General features: G+C 41.5%; 1 protein-coding gene across 1 annotated transcript; it reads right to left on the bottom strand.

The window, feature by feature from the left end:
• Positions 1–3857: 3857 nt before the first annotated feature.
• Positions 3858–9428, bottom strand: LOC129862453 (tetraspanin-3-like). Its single transcript, XM_055934147.1, has 7 exons — positions 9203–9428; positions 8173–8364; positions 7406–7480; positions 7014–7115; positions 6754–6906; positions 6577–6660; positions 3858–5610 (listed from the first exon to the last, which is right to left on the bottom strand). Exons 1-7 carry the CDS (start codon positions 9263–9265, stop codon positions 5518–5520), a joined length of 762 nt encoding a protein of 253 aa, XP_055790122.1. The 5' UTR covers positions 9266–9428; the 3' UTR covers positions 3858–5517.
• Between the last annotated feature and the right edge of the window lie 6089 nt (positions 9429–15517).

The raw sequence follows: 15517 nt of genomic DNA, 5'->3' as shown, positions 1-15517 counted from the left end.
ATGGCCTATACATGCGCAGTTCGGCACGAGACACCATTTAGACCCGATGATGTGTTTCTACGCATGAGCTTAGCTAGCCAACGTCAACATGACATCGCCTACAAGTGTGATCAGGGATTTCTATTGGAGAAGCAGCCTTAGCCTGTCTACTGTACTGCCTTTGCTACAGATGTAAGGATTGCTGGCATGTGCTTTTGCTCAGAAATATCTGACTTTAGAACTTTAGTAAGTTCAATACAACTGGGAACTCTGGGAAAAAAACAAGCTCCAACTGGGAAAAATAGTTTTGAACACTCAGAATTCCAAGTTGGAAACTCAAGCATCTTTCTAGAGCTCAGACTTTCCGACCTGAAGATCACTGACGTCATGATTTGACCTTTTTTTTTTTTTTTTTTTTACTTATTTGAGTTCCCAGTTGTCTTGAAAGCACCATTAGTCAGTGGCTGTGACATAGGGTTCAGCCAGGAGTTGGACAGTCGGAGGAGCAAATGAAATGGTAGGAGGGACATCCCAGCTTCAAGTGGTGTCAGATTTCACATCCTACTCCACAGGCGGAGTTAACTCGACACAGGCATTAAAGATATACTCCTGTGTCCGTGAGAATCAGGGCTACCGCTCAATGCAAGCCATTTCGATCTACAGTGGCCACAGGCATTTATAAGCTAAAATGTCATTTGAAACTTGTACCAGAACCATGCAGGTCCCCTAAACTTTACATCTGAGGTTTTAACCCACTTAACCCCACAATTTCACCATCATTGTAAAGACCTAGTTATTTTGTTGCTTTGACAGTCATTTCTGAAGATTATTATTTATTTATTTAATGTGATTAGTGATTAATTTACATCTGTCCCTGATTTTAAGGTCAACCCTGTTACATGATGTTACGTTCCCCAGTTTCTGTGTTGTATTTGAGTGTGTGTGTTTCAGGATATGGCTTCCTGGAAGCCTCCCCAACCAGCTGATTGGTCGACTCAATGGCTAATGGATGATTAGAGAGCTGACCCCGCCCCCTCGTCAAGATGCAGCTGTATCCAGACCACCCCCTGTATTTTGGCTAGGGCACCAGGTGGTGTTAAGTTAGGTAAGTTAAGTGGGTAGGCAGGTTAGATAGGAGAGGGGGAGCTTTGATATTGACTTTCTTTGCTTTGGTTTCCGTCCAGCCCCTTTTCCCCATATTACCGTTTAAAGAAATAAATCCTAGTAAATGGTAAATTCTGACTTGTCATCCTTACTCGCACCTACAGTCCATACCTCTTTCACTTCACGGGGAGTTGAGTTGTAGCAGGGTGTTGCATTCCCTCTTCTCAGAGGCGTGCGTAACACATGAGCTGAGCTCTCATTTAAAATGGACGTGAAACTATTACCTTTTTAAAATATTTTTTTCAAAAGAAACATTGAACATAAACTCAGCAAAAAAAGAAACGTCATCTCACTGTCAACTGCGTTTATTTTCAGCAAACGTAACATGTGTAAATATTTTTATTAACATAAGATTCAACAACTGAGACATAAATTGAACAAGTTCCACAGACATGTGACTAATATAAATTGAATAATGTGTCCCTGAACAAAGGGGGGGTCAAAATCAAAATTAACAGTCTGTATCTGGTGTGGCCACCAGCTGCATTAAGTACTGCAGTGCATCTCCTCCTCATGCACGGCACCAGATTTGCCAGTTCTTGCTGTGAGATGCTACCCCACTCTTCAACCAAGGCACCTGCAAGTTCCCAGATATTTCTGGGGGGGAATGGCCCTAACCATCACCCTCCGATCCAACAGGTCCCAGACGTGCTCAATGGGATTGAGATCCGGGCTCTTCGCAGGCCATGGCAGAACAATGACATTCCTGTCTATCAGGAAATCACACACAGAACGAGCAGTATGGCTGGTGGCATTGTCATGCTAGGGGGTCATGTCAGGATGAGCCTGCAAGAAGGGTACCACATGAGGAAGGAGGATGTCTTCCCTGTAACACACAACGTTGAGATTGCCTGTAATGACAAGCTCAGTCCTATGATGCTATGACACACCACCCCAGACCATGACGGACCCTCCACCTCCAAATCGATCCCGCTCCAGAGTACAGGCCTAGGTCTAACGCTCATTCCTTCGATAAACGTGAATCCGACCATCACCCCTGGTGAGAGAAAACCACAACTTTTCAGTGAAGAGCACCTTGTGCCAGTCCTGTCTGGTCCAGCGACGATGGGTTTTTGCCCATAGGCGACATTGTTGCCGGGGATGTTTGGTGAGGACATGCCTTACAACAGGCCTACAAACCCTCAGTCCAGCCTCTCTCAGCCTATTGCAGACAGTCTGAGTACTGATGGAGGGAATGTGCATTCCTGGTGTAACTCGGGCAGTTGTTGTTGCCATCCTGTACCTGTCCCGCAGGTGTGATGTTCGTATGTACCGATCCTATGCAGGTGTTACACGTGGTCTGCCACTGCGAGGACGATCAGCTGTCCGTCCTGTCGCGCTGTCTTAGGTGTCTCACAGTACAGACATTGCAATTTATTGCCCTGGCCACATCTGCAGTCCTCATGCCTCCTTGCAGCATACCTAAGGCACATTCACACAGATGAGCAGGGACCCTGGGCATCTTTCTTTTGGTGTTTTTCAGAGTCAGTAGAAAGGCTTCTTTAGTGTCCTAAGTTTTCATAACTGTGACCTTAATTGCCTACCGTCTGTAAGCTGTTAGTGCCTTTACGACCGTTCCACAGGTGCATGTTCATTAATTGTTTGTGGTTCATTGAACAAGCATGGGAAACGGTGTTTAAACCCTTTACAATTTAGATCTGTGAAGTTATTTGGATTTTTACGAATTATCTTTGAAAGACAGGGTACTGAAAAAGGGGCGTTTCTTTTTTTTTGCTGAGTTTACAATAGTTAAATCATAGTGTAAAAGCAAGTGAGCTGTTACTATTTTTTGCCATTTTCTGGTAAAAACTGTGCATGTCAAGCATTACACGTCAACCCCATTACCCTTAGATAGGCTAGGAATGTTTTAATAAATAAAAATGTTTTGGAAGCTTCAATTGCCCCTCATTGCTGCACACAAGCTTCAATTCCACATGTCACAGTGGGATTTATCTGATTTAAAGATGCACTATGCAGAAATGGCTCTGCCAATTCCTGGTTGTTCAAATTCTAATTGTTAGCCTACTTTCAGTATTTGTGACAAAACAAGCTAGTGAAACTTATGTTCTATGTGCTCTGTTCTATTCTTCCCAATCATATCTACTGTTTCTTAGACTTGCTTTCAATAAAGAATGACAGAGCTATAACTCACATTTCTCTGCGAACCTGGTCAGGTCGCTCAAAAAGTTACATATTGCAGCTTTAAGATGATAACCTCAACCCTATTACGGTCAACCCAGTTACTTAATGGCACTTCATGGGCACTTACAATATGTTATTATTTGTGAAGTGAAACATGTGCTTTTATGGCAGAATGTGAAATTAAGTTTTGACCAAATTGGACTACACAAAATGTACTCTACTCGAGGAACGACCCTTGTGTTGTTTAGGAATCATACTGTAGCGAGGACAGCTGCAAAGTAAAGCACACTCACACACTATAGTCACAGAGCTATTTGTATTCTTTAGTATTGAATATTGTGTGTTTGAGCAATTAAGTGGGGTAAACTGTCCACATGCTAGAATTGGCAGGAAAATACAATGGCTTAGATGAATTTAGGGTGATACTTCTAATCCCTCTTTCCTTAGGGATACTGTTCGACTGACAATTTTAAATGTATCTATGAAGGACTCAAGCTTTGGAAGTGTTTACATAAAATATTTCTTATCAGCTATATTGCATAAAGTGGACTAGCAAAGGAGGTCAGCTAGGCTGTTTGACTCTGTTTTTAATAATACAATAATATACCTTTGAATTAAAACTTTACAGGCTTCATTGCAAAACAATACATTACTTATTTGGAAACCACACAAATCACATTACAGTGCAGACTGATCCAATATTTATCTGATATTTAACAAATACTTATTTACAATGATGGCCTACCCCGGGGCCAATTGCGCACCGCCCTATGGGGACTCCCAATCACGGCTGGATGTGATACAGCCTGGATTTGAACCAGGCACTGTAGTGGAGTCTCTTGCACTGAGATGCAGTGCCTTAGACCACTGCGCCACTTGGGACCAGTTCAAAGGCATCTGGTCACTAAGAGCCTGACTCAAAGTCCCAATGTACAAATACAATTACTGTTAGCTGATGCATAAGAGAAACTTTGCAAGTAGCTAGACATTTGTAGCTTTAATACAGACAAGGTAGAACCGGCCTATGGCAGCCTAACACCCAAATTAAGGATCTAATGACAAGGCTTGTCTCAATACCATGTTAAACAAGACATCCCCAATCATCTGACTCCGTGCTTAACCAAAAGCATGGCTACATGAATCCTTTAAAGCCAGCTCTCCCTCCCCCTGGGAAAGACGCTTCCACAAGTGGTTTAGGATGTGACTCACTGGCTCTGCAAATGACAAAAGCCCTGACAATTAGTGTTTGAACATCAGGGTGCTTTGTCTGGAGAAAACCATACAGCTCTAATGTCCACACAAGAGAGGCATGGCTACGGTCTTGGTTGTTGGCAGAGAAAAGTGAGCATATTTTTGTGAAATATAGAAATAAATGAAACTGCAGAATCTTCTGGCTGGAATACAGTTTATTTCCTTGTTAAAGCCCCCCCACCCCCCATCTCTGGTTTATATTTCTCTACATGACTACATTTCTTAAAAATCTCATTTTATAACTAGGCCTACATACCACGAGTGTGCTCAACTCCACACAGAAAGTACAACAGAACATTTCAGTAACAGTGCATGTGGATTAATCAAATGCCCACATTCTTGCAAAGCAGATCAGTTAATTGACTGCACTTTGGTTACTGCCCATTCCTGGTGGGCCGATGCAGTGCCATTGACTTGTATACTGTCTATAGTTCCACTAATACTCATCAGGAACAGAATGGTGCTGGTGAAGGGTGAGGTCTGGGCCAAACAAAGCAGTAGCACAAGGCAACCTCATACACACAGGGAATCTTCAACTCAGCTACTTACATGATGAATGTAAATATTTATAAAATATTCCAAAACCATACACATATTGCAAACTGACATAAGTAAAGTATTCAGTCCACATATTCCATACAGTAGGTTTATCATTCACAGAGGCCTCATCCTTGTGTACCTCACAGGTAAAACTTAAGTGCAACAAATTTAATTTGTCAAATATCACAGAGCAACAAATAACAAAAAAAACTTGTTTAATCACCTTGTAAGAATTTGTCCTGTAGATTTTTGAAAAAAAGTCTAACAAAATACCAACTTACATAGCATGTAAATAAATAGGTATTTCACCACTTAACCCATCACCATTGTGGAGTATGAGCCACCATGTGAGGAGCTTTTCAACTTACAGCAGAGGAGACCTGAGCAAGTCAGTGAACCATCCCCCACTGACAAAGCCATGAACCTAGGTGTGTGTGTTCCTTATGCGTAGGTTCCCCCTGTCATGAGAAGCTCGTAGGCAGGGTCACGGCTCCTACTGCACAGCACCACACAGGCACACAGCATCCCAAATACCTAGGAAAGGAAAACACCAGGGGTTGAAGTGTAGTGTCATCCATGTCTTCCATCCATTCGTTCCTGAGGATGTCACCTGTCAGCCTCTGACCTGGGCACTAGGCCAACTACTCTCCCAGGAAAGGCTGAGCACTGAGCAAGGACACAAAGCTACTACATCAGCAGCAAACAGGGAAGCCTCTGGGTCAAAAGCCTCTAGGATTACTGCAAACCAGAAAATTCACATCCACACACTCACCAGCCCATAAAATAATATAATCTAATGTTGATGAAATGCAGAGGTAACATTATAAAAAAATGCAACTACAGTACATTGATAAACTGCTATTTAAATGTAGACTAGAACCATTTGCTGTCCTGGGGTTAAGCTGGGTTTCTGTATTGCACTTTGTGACAACTACTGATGTAAAAAGGGCTTCAGAAAATACATTTGATAGATTTTTACTGAAATAATGAATGAAAGCACTTTAAAGCAGCTCTCTGTCATGCAGCTGTCCCCTCATTGTAGTCAAATGAAAGGAATGAAAAGGGGTAAATCCAACCAATGACATGGCATCTTAATCCACTAAATTTCCCACGGCCTCCAGAATCTGATTATGAACATTATAACAAATCAAAGTAACTAATATATTAAGTCAATGCAAATTGGCGTGGGACAATTATTCCTTTAGGCTCCATTTAGCCTAGTTTGAGATGTCCTTGTGGCTATGCCATTTCCCCTTTTCCAAAAATTCCTAGATGCATTTTCCCTGTCCCCACAAAACAGTCCCCTCTAGTCCCTGTTCCTTGAGGCTCTGGTGGAGTGTGGCTGGGGGTTGACATAATAATGGCATACCCAGGCCCACTCAACCTCCATAATGAATCACTTCATGAGTCATACCATAGGGAAGGGGGGGGGGGGTTCACATGATGGCACAACACATCCATTAGTTGAACGAAAGAGGCCTGATGGAATTGGTTCTGTACCTGAATTGCAGCGAACGTCAGTGCAGCCCAGATGACATACATCATAATCTCCTTTAGTTTCTTCACAACAAGGGCTTCACATCCCTGGAAACACACAAACAATACATTGTGTAAGAGAATCAATGTGTATGTTATGCATGAGAGCAAAGCATAGGTATGTTTCGGACAATCTCTTACCTCTGGATAGAGGTCTCCAGGACGGGCTAGAGAGCCTGTACAGTTGCTGACATTAGGTTTGCAGCAGCTCACTGGTACACTGTTGTTTTGAAACTCATTAAACCAGCGTGTGTTCATCCAGTCTGAGTAAGTGTGAATTCCACAACAATGGAGCTGCAGGCATGACAAATGGTAATGGTTAACACTAGATCATTTCAATATAGCTTTAAATAACTTAACTGTTACAAAAAACATGAATTGCCCAAGTTACATTCTATCACCTGTCTTTGCATGTAGTCAATGGCACGGCTTGAGGCATCTGCATTGGTGCCATTGTACTCATTGTATACCTTCTGGATGGAGTGATTGACCTCGTCTCCAACCTGTAAACAAACAGGTTACTGTGCTTAACGGGACAATCTTCAATAACCTCATTAATGCATTTCTGATGAATACTAGGCTATAGTGAATCACCACTTAAGATAGCACTTTCTCCATTCATGGGAAGACTAAATATAAAGATACATTTCCTACTATGTTTCCATAGAGAACATTTTTAATATTGTTGAACGAAAAAAGTTTCACATTGGAACGTATCCAGATAATTGGTATCCTGAACAAAATCTGATTTTCACAAATGTAACCTTGATCAATATGTGCTTGACTTACACACCTTCGATCTGTAAATATAACCAAGAACCACCACAGCCACTTCCGTCACAAACACCAGCAGGAGAATGATGACAAACTGTGGTGAAAAGAGAAAGAATTAAACATAAGAAACTACTGAAAATAAAACGGTCCCTGAGGCAGACAGGAAAATTTTAAGATCTCTAGCATTTATTTGGGGCAGCAGGTAGCCTAGTGGTTAGAGCATTGGGCCAGTAACCAAAAGGTTGCTGGATCGAATCCTTGAGCTGACAAGGTAAAACTCTGTCGTTCTGCCCCTGAACAAGGCAGTTAACCCACTGTAAAATGGGAAATAAGACACACATTTAAATCAACACTGTAATGAACGATTATCCAACATAAAGGTGAAATATATATATATATTTTTAAAACATGATACAAAAGCTCTCTGTTTGCCAGTCTTCTGGCCAACAGGATTAGTGAAGAGTTCTGAGACCAGTTTGAATGTTGTAGTAGTAGGGGATAAGGCAACATTCACTGCAGGGCTCTAAAGAACAACCATTTTACTTGCATATGCACCCAAATATTTTTTGCAACGATTACTTCACTGCACCGAAGCCCGAGTGCCATGGGGAATACATTGAGCGCAGATTCATGACCGTCACACTTGCGCCATTACTACAAAGAAAACGGCATTACCTCAAATATATTTCATTGTGCTCCTACATTTCTTTGTGTGATCCTACATTTTTCAACTTATGCACACACGTGCTCCCTGTAAAAAACATCAGCGTAGAGCCCTGCACTGACCGTTATAAGGCCACAGCGGCTTTCTCGTATTGTGGCACAGCATCCAATAAGACCGATGATGAAAAGGAGGCCTCCAACTGCAATTATGGTCACAGCAGGTATAAGGGTGTACACATCCTCAAAGAAGTGGTCGTAGTCATCATAGGTGATGAACACGTAGGCTCCAACATAGCACAAAATCCCTGCTGCTGCCTGTATTATGGGGGGAGAGAGTATTAATAACACAAAAAAAGCATATATTAAAACAAAAAAGGTTCAAATGAGTGTGGCCTCTGATGGTCCCTCAAGGAGGTTGTTAGGCCTAAATCAGAGGCCAATCTTGAGCGTGCTATGGGCTAAGGATGAGCCAAAAGACATGTTTGTCTGACACAAAAGCATACAACTATTACAACCATCCCATTGGCATTATAATAACTCAATCCTTCAAATTGGAATTATTTGATTTCTCACTGACTGGCAAAGACCATTAAAAAGACCATTGTGTTTATTGATCTCTCAAACCTAATTTCAGTTGAAGGAATTCAGTTGTACAACTGACTAGGTGTCCCCCTTTCCCTTTATATTCTAACATATGGAAGTTTAGAAAAAGAGCTACCAACAAACATTTTATGTTGAGGACGCACTTACAGTATGGCCATTAGGCTACCGTTTCATTTTATGGAAAGAGGCATTTAAAAAAATACAAATATATTGGCTGGGACAAAGGGGGCACGGAAGCCCAGCATGAAACTCCCTGATTCTAGCCGCAGTAGCCAAAGCAACCAGACAAAGAAAGATAGAGAACAAAAGGAAATGTTCAGCTAGCTAACGTTAGTTAAATATAAAAGGGAAAGTAACATGACTGCAAGAACATTGCATTATGTAGTAACCCAAAGGCCCAAACTCTCAAACAGTATATTGAAGCTAAAAATTGACAAACAGCCACATGCCTAGGTTGCATTGAATGGTAGTAAGTAGCAGGTTGCTGCGCATAATGTTGTGGATGAGAATTTGCGCATTCTCGAACGACACAGATGTCGTTTTAACTTACCCAAAAAATGAGGTTCAGAAAGACCAGCACTGTCTTTGATGAGGTAATACCACACCGACCCATGTTTAAAATAGGGATTCTCTATTATTACAGTAAAAACGTATTTGTGAACTAACTGGCTATGTCCTCCTTCGTTTGCAATCCATGCTTGACTGGAGTGGATTCTCTCCCCCACACACCGGAGCCCTAGCACCACATAAACCAGCTGTATGTCATGTGACCCGATGAGCTGGTCATCTTTGCGGTGTGTATAATAACACCGATTAAAAGGATCTAACCCTTTTTTTTATGTCGCCTAAAATGACATACCCAAATCAAACTACCTGTAGCTCAGGACCTGAAGCAAGGATATGCATATTCTTGATACCATTTGAAAGGAAACACTTTGAAGTTTGTGGAAATGTTAAATTAATGTAGGAGAATATAACACATTAGATCTGGTAAAAGATAATACAAAGACAAAAACGTGTTTAAAAAAAATACAATTATGTTGTTCCATCATCTTTGAAATGCAGGCGAAAAGCCATAATGTATTATTCCAGGTTTGTGCAATTTAGATTTTGTCCACTAGATGGCAGCAGTATATGTGCAAAGTTTTAAACTGATCCAATGAAAATGTTGTATCAAGTCTGCCCAAATGTGCCAAATTGGTTTATTGATACATTTTGAAGTTCATAACTGTGCACTCTCCTCAAACAATAGCATGGCATTCTTTCACTGAAATAGCTACTGCAAATTGGACAGTGCAGTTAGATTAACACGATTTTAAGCTTTCTGCCCATATCAGATATGTCTATTAGATATGTCTATGGTAAGTGTTCTTGTTACTTACAACCTCTTGCTAATAACATTAGCCCATGTTAGCTCAACCGTCCCGCAGGGGGGACACCGATCCCGTAGCGGTTTTAACCCTGTCTGATCCTACCTGAGGCCAACAGCCTGAGAGAACAGGACACCACCACTCAACACACACTGTAACTCTTCTGAAGTTAAATCTCCTACCCCCAAGTACTTCTCTGCAGCTGCCACCACAACATCTATATTCTGTGATTTACGTTAAATTTCTGTGAAGGTGTTTTTTCGCCCACCAAGCGAGGAGTTTTTGTATGGAGGTCAATGAGAGTGTGTGGAAATTGGTCAACAAAAAACGTAATGGCTTATTTGATTTATAGAAGTTTTGTTATGCTTAGGTTGTTACGAGTGTAAGAACTTTGAGAAAAACAACTTTATATCAGAGTTGTGTCTGTTGTTCACACGAGTATCTGCCCTCTCATTGGTTAGAACACATGCACATTTGTGGCCTGCTGGAGGTCATTTTGCAGGGCTCTGGCAGTGCTCCTCCTTGCACAAAGGCGAAGGTAGCGGTCCTGCTGCTGGGTTGTTGCCCTCCTACTGCCTCCTCCACGTCTCCTGATGTACTGGCCTGTCTCCTGGTAGCGCCTCCATGCTCTGGACACTACGCTGACAGACACAGCAAACCTTTTTGCCACAGCTCGCATTGATGTGCCATCCTGGATGAACTGCACTCCCTGAGCCACTTGTGTGGGTTGTAGACTCCGTCTCATGGTACCACTAGAGTGAAAGCACCGCCAGCATTCAAAAGTGACCAAAACATCAGCCAGGAAGCATAGGAACTGAGAAGTGGTCTGTGGTCACCACCTGCAGAACCATTCCTTTATTGGAGGTGTCTTGCTAATTGCCTATAATTTCCACCTTTTGTCTATACCATTTGCACAACAGCATGTGAAATGTATTGTCAATCAGTGTTGCTTCCTAAGTGGACAGTTTGATATCACAGAAGTGTGATTGACTTGGAGTTACATTGTGTTGTTTAAGTGTTCCCTTTCTTTTTTTGAGCAGTGTATATATATACAGTTGAAGTCGGAAGTTTACATACACTTAGGTTGGAGTCATTAAAACTTGTTTTTCAACCACCCCACAAATTTCTTGATAACAAACTATAGTTTTGGCAAGTCGGTTAGGACATCTACATTTTGAGCAGTGTATTTATATATTCTTAATTCCATTCCTTTACTTAGATTTGTGTGTATTGGGTATATGTTGTGAAATTCTTCGATATTACTTGTTAGATATTACTGCACTGTCGGAGCTAGAAGCACAAGCATTTTGTTACACCCGCAATAACATCTGGTAAACACGTGTATGTGATCAATACAATTTGATGTGATTTGATTTAAATGCATTTCAATGTTAATTTGTGGAATTTCTTTCCTTCTTAATGCGTTTGAGCCAATCAGTTGTGTTGTGACAAGGAAGGGGTGGTATAGAGAAGATATCCCTATTTGGTAAAAGTCCATGTCCATATTATGGCAAGAACAGCTCAAATAAGCTAAGAGAAACGACAGTCCATCATTACTTTAAGGCATGAAGGTCAGTCGATCCGGAATATTTCAAGAACTTTGAAAGTTTCTTCAAGTGCAGGCGCAAAAACCATCAAGCGTTATGATGAAACTGGCTCTCATGTGGACCTCCACAGGAAAGGAAGACCCAGAGTTACCTCTGCTGCAGATGATACGTTTATTAGAGTTTCCAACCTCAGAAATGGCAGAGTTCAAGTAACAGACACATCTCAACATCAACTGTTCAGAGGAGACTGCATGAATCAGGCCATCATGGTCAAATTGCTGCAAAAAAAAACACTACTAAAGGACACCAATAATAAGAAGAGACTTACTTGGGCCAAGAAACACAAGCAATGGACATTAGACCAGAGGAAATCTGTCCTTTGGTCTGATGAGTCCAAATGTGAGATTTTTGGTTCCAATCGCTGTGTCTTTGTGAGATGCAGACTAGGTGAACGGATGATCTCCACATGTGTGGTTCCCACCGTTAAGCATGGAAGAGGAGGTATGATGGTGTAGTGGTGCTTTGCTGGTGACACTGTCTGCGATTTATTTAGAATTCATGGCACACTTAACCAGCATGGCTACCACAGTATTCTGCAGCGATACGCCATCCCATCTGCTTTGCACTTCGTGGGACTATCATTTATTTTTCAACAGGACAATGACCCAACACACCTCCAGGCTGTGTAATGGCTATTTGACCAAGAAGGAGAGTGATGGACTGCTGCATCAGATGACCTGGCCTCCACAATCACTCGACCTCAACCCAATTGAGATGGTTTTGGATGAGTTGGACCGCTGAGTGAAGGAAAAGCAGCCAACAAGTGCTCAGCATATGTTGGAACTCCTTCAAGACTGTTGGAAAAGCATTCCAGGTGAAGCTGGTTGAGAGATTGCCAAGAGTTTGCAAAGCTGCCATCAAGGCAAAGTGAAGAATTTATCATCAAAAATATATTTTGATTTGTTTAACACTTTTTTGGTTACTACATGATTCCATCTGTGTTATTTCATAGTAGTGATGCCTCTAGCACTGTGATGCAGTGCCTTAGACCGCTGCGCCACTTGGGAGGCCCCTGTTTTCCAACTGAGATGGAGCTTAAAAAGTAACTGGATTTAGCTTTCTTAATCTAGATAGTACATCTGTTTCTCTATTGTCTGAAAGACTGCCAGTCCACTACAGAGTCTGTTTTCCTTGCTTTGGCCCAGATCTTATTTTAATTTTATTTTTATTATTTAACCTTTATTTAACTAGGCATGTTAACTTTGACTTTGACTCTGAATAGTTTAAAAGGGGCATGTTTATCTGCCAGAGGAATAAATATGGAGGATGCATATTCTAGCGCCAACTCAGGGTCAGGAATACAGGAGACAGTGGCTAAATCATAGTAAGAACATGCCATGTAAACACCCTTGAGGAGAAAACTTGCTGTTTCGTATCTCTAATACATACTATGGGACAATGATCACTGAGATCATATGCAAATACTCCATTATACAAATATTTACTGGGGTTATTAGTAAGAATTAAATCAGAAGTCAACAGAGTTTTTCACATTTAGCTGTGTGGGTTTTGAGATCAATTGAGTCAGATTAAAATCGATGCATATACTTTTAAATTCATCTGAGGCCGGGATAGCCAGTCCAGATTCAAATCCCATAAAATGACCAACTCCGAGGACAGAAAATGTGTTAAACACTCAGATATAGCATTAATAGCATCCACCATGGCAGCAGGGGGGACGGTAAATCCCAGTAACAACAATGTGTATTCTGGTTTATGGACACATCTACAACCAGGTGATCACATTTATTGGGATTTTTTTTTTTTTAAGATTGGGACACCATGAAATTAGATTTTACATTATGGCCACTTCTCCCCTTTTTTGTAATCAGTCACAAATAAATAAATTATAATCATTTACTTCAATGTCTTTGTCAGAGACAGAACCATTTAACCATGTTTCAGAGAGAACCAGAAGTCCTTTATCCAAATGTCAAAAATCCTCATCGAATATTCAGAAATGTATTAAAATAATTACATGTATCCACCAATCCAAAGAGAGGAATAGGCGGAAGCTTGACACCCCGCCGTGCTTCTTTGTGGACAACGACTCCTATTGTTTTTGGGAGGAGAGACGAGTATCTTGTCAGTATATCCACTATCTTTGCTAGCGCTGGAAGCATAGGGAGCGGCACGAGCAGCGATAACGTCATAACCTCATCCAAAAACATGGCAGGCGTTGGATGAACATAAAATGTTAATATCTTTGGCTGAGTGATAAAAAAAATCGGCCTCAGTGACAATTATTTAAATAATCCAATGGTTGTTTTGTGCACAGAGGTGATGACTAAAGTGTCTAATTAGGCATTTTCTAATCTGACTTCTCTATGTGGCTGTCTATGGAAATTGTCTTTCTGGGTCGGGCTTCAGTTAAACTGCAGTATCAAAGTAAAACTGTAGGAGCAGTCGAAACCGTGCTTCTAGACTGGAATACTGGCCCCTTGGTTTGACAGCAATAAACCTGTGATGTAAACATGATACATCACGGTTTTAATGCTGTCAAACCAAGGGGCCAGGATTCCGGTCTAGAAGCATGGCTTCGACTTCTCCTACAGTTTTACTTTAGTAAATTGTGATTGACTGACTGATCTAGAATGGAAAGAAGGAGTGGGTGCTCAACCAAAGTGAGTCTAGGTGATGGGTCACCACAAACAATTATTGGTTTTAGTAAGCAAGTTTAAAAGATTGACGTTTCAGCCTTCAGAATAAACACAAAGGGAATGGACAAGTTAATATAGGGCAGGGGTGGGCAATTCCAGTCCTCGAGGCCTGATTGGTGTCACAGTTTTTCCCCAGCTCCAGCTAACACACCTGACTCCAATAATCAGTTAATCATGATCTTCAGTTTAGAATGCAATTTGATTAATCAGCTGTGTTTGCTAGGGATGGAGAAAAAGTGTAACATCAATAAGGCCCTCGAGGACTGGAGTTGCCCACCCCTGATATAGGGCATGGGGAAGACAATTAGGGAGAAACTCTATTCATGTCACGTCCTGACCATAGAAAGCCTGTATTTTCTATGGTAGAGTAGGTCAGGGTGTGACTAGGGGTGTTTAGTCTAGTTTATTATTTCTATGTGGGGTTCTAGGTTTATTTTTCTATGTCGGTGTTTGTGTATGATTCCCAATTAGAGGCAGCTGGTAATCGTTGTCTCTAATTGGGGTTCATACTGAAGTTGCATTTTCCCCACCTGTGGGTTATGGGATATTGTTTCTGTGTAGTTGCCTGTTTAGCAATGCATTATCGTCATGTTTACTTTGTTTTGTATTAGCTTAAGTTTCACGTTCATTAAAATTATGTGGAACTCAACGTACGCTGTGCCTTGGTCCAACCTTCATTATTATGAACAACGTGACAATTCAGCTGGTGGTGCTAATGAGAGATGGAGTGGTACTCAGGGTGTGGGGTACTATGGTCAATGTCTCCACCAAGTGATGAGATACAGAAGTCTAAGCTCCCTCCACGTGTAAACATTAAGTACAAATGGGGGGGCAGTGGACCAAAAAAGGGATGGAGCCCTTCACAAAAGCATACTATAGTCCTTCTCTAGGTTAAGATCTCTGGGGACTAAAGTCTCTAAGGAATGGATCCAGAACGTCTCTCTGGACTTTCAGTGTTTGTCACCATCACCTCTGCGTTTGTTTTTGCTGACTTGTTCAATTCTAAACTAAAATAACTCACAAAGCGAGTGTCCCCGCTATTTGAAATGGAGGGCCACTGTGCTGTTGGGGTCAGCACATCGAATGGCACTTTGGTGCTCACCCATTCTAGTCTGTAACTCCCTTGAGGTGTCTCTTACGTAAAATAAGCTGCACTGGCAGCGAATCACATAGATCACGTTGTGAGAATTGCAATTGATGGTACTTTTGATTTTTATGTCTCGACCCT

The sequence above is a fragment of the Salvelinus fontinalis genome, chromosome 9 (genome assembly GCF_029448725.1).
Source record: "Salvelinus fontinalis isolate EN_2023a chromosome 9, ASM2944872v1, whole genome shotgun sequence".
NCBI classification, from domain to species: domain Eukaryota; kingdom Metazoa; phylum Chordata; class Actinopteri; order Salmoniformes; family Salmonidae; genus Salvelinus; species Salvelinus fontinalis.
The sequence above is the reverse complement of the archived record's forward strand: the minus strand, read 5'-3'. Positions and strand labels throughout refer to the sequence as shown.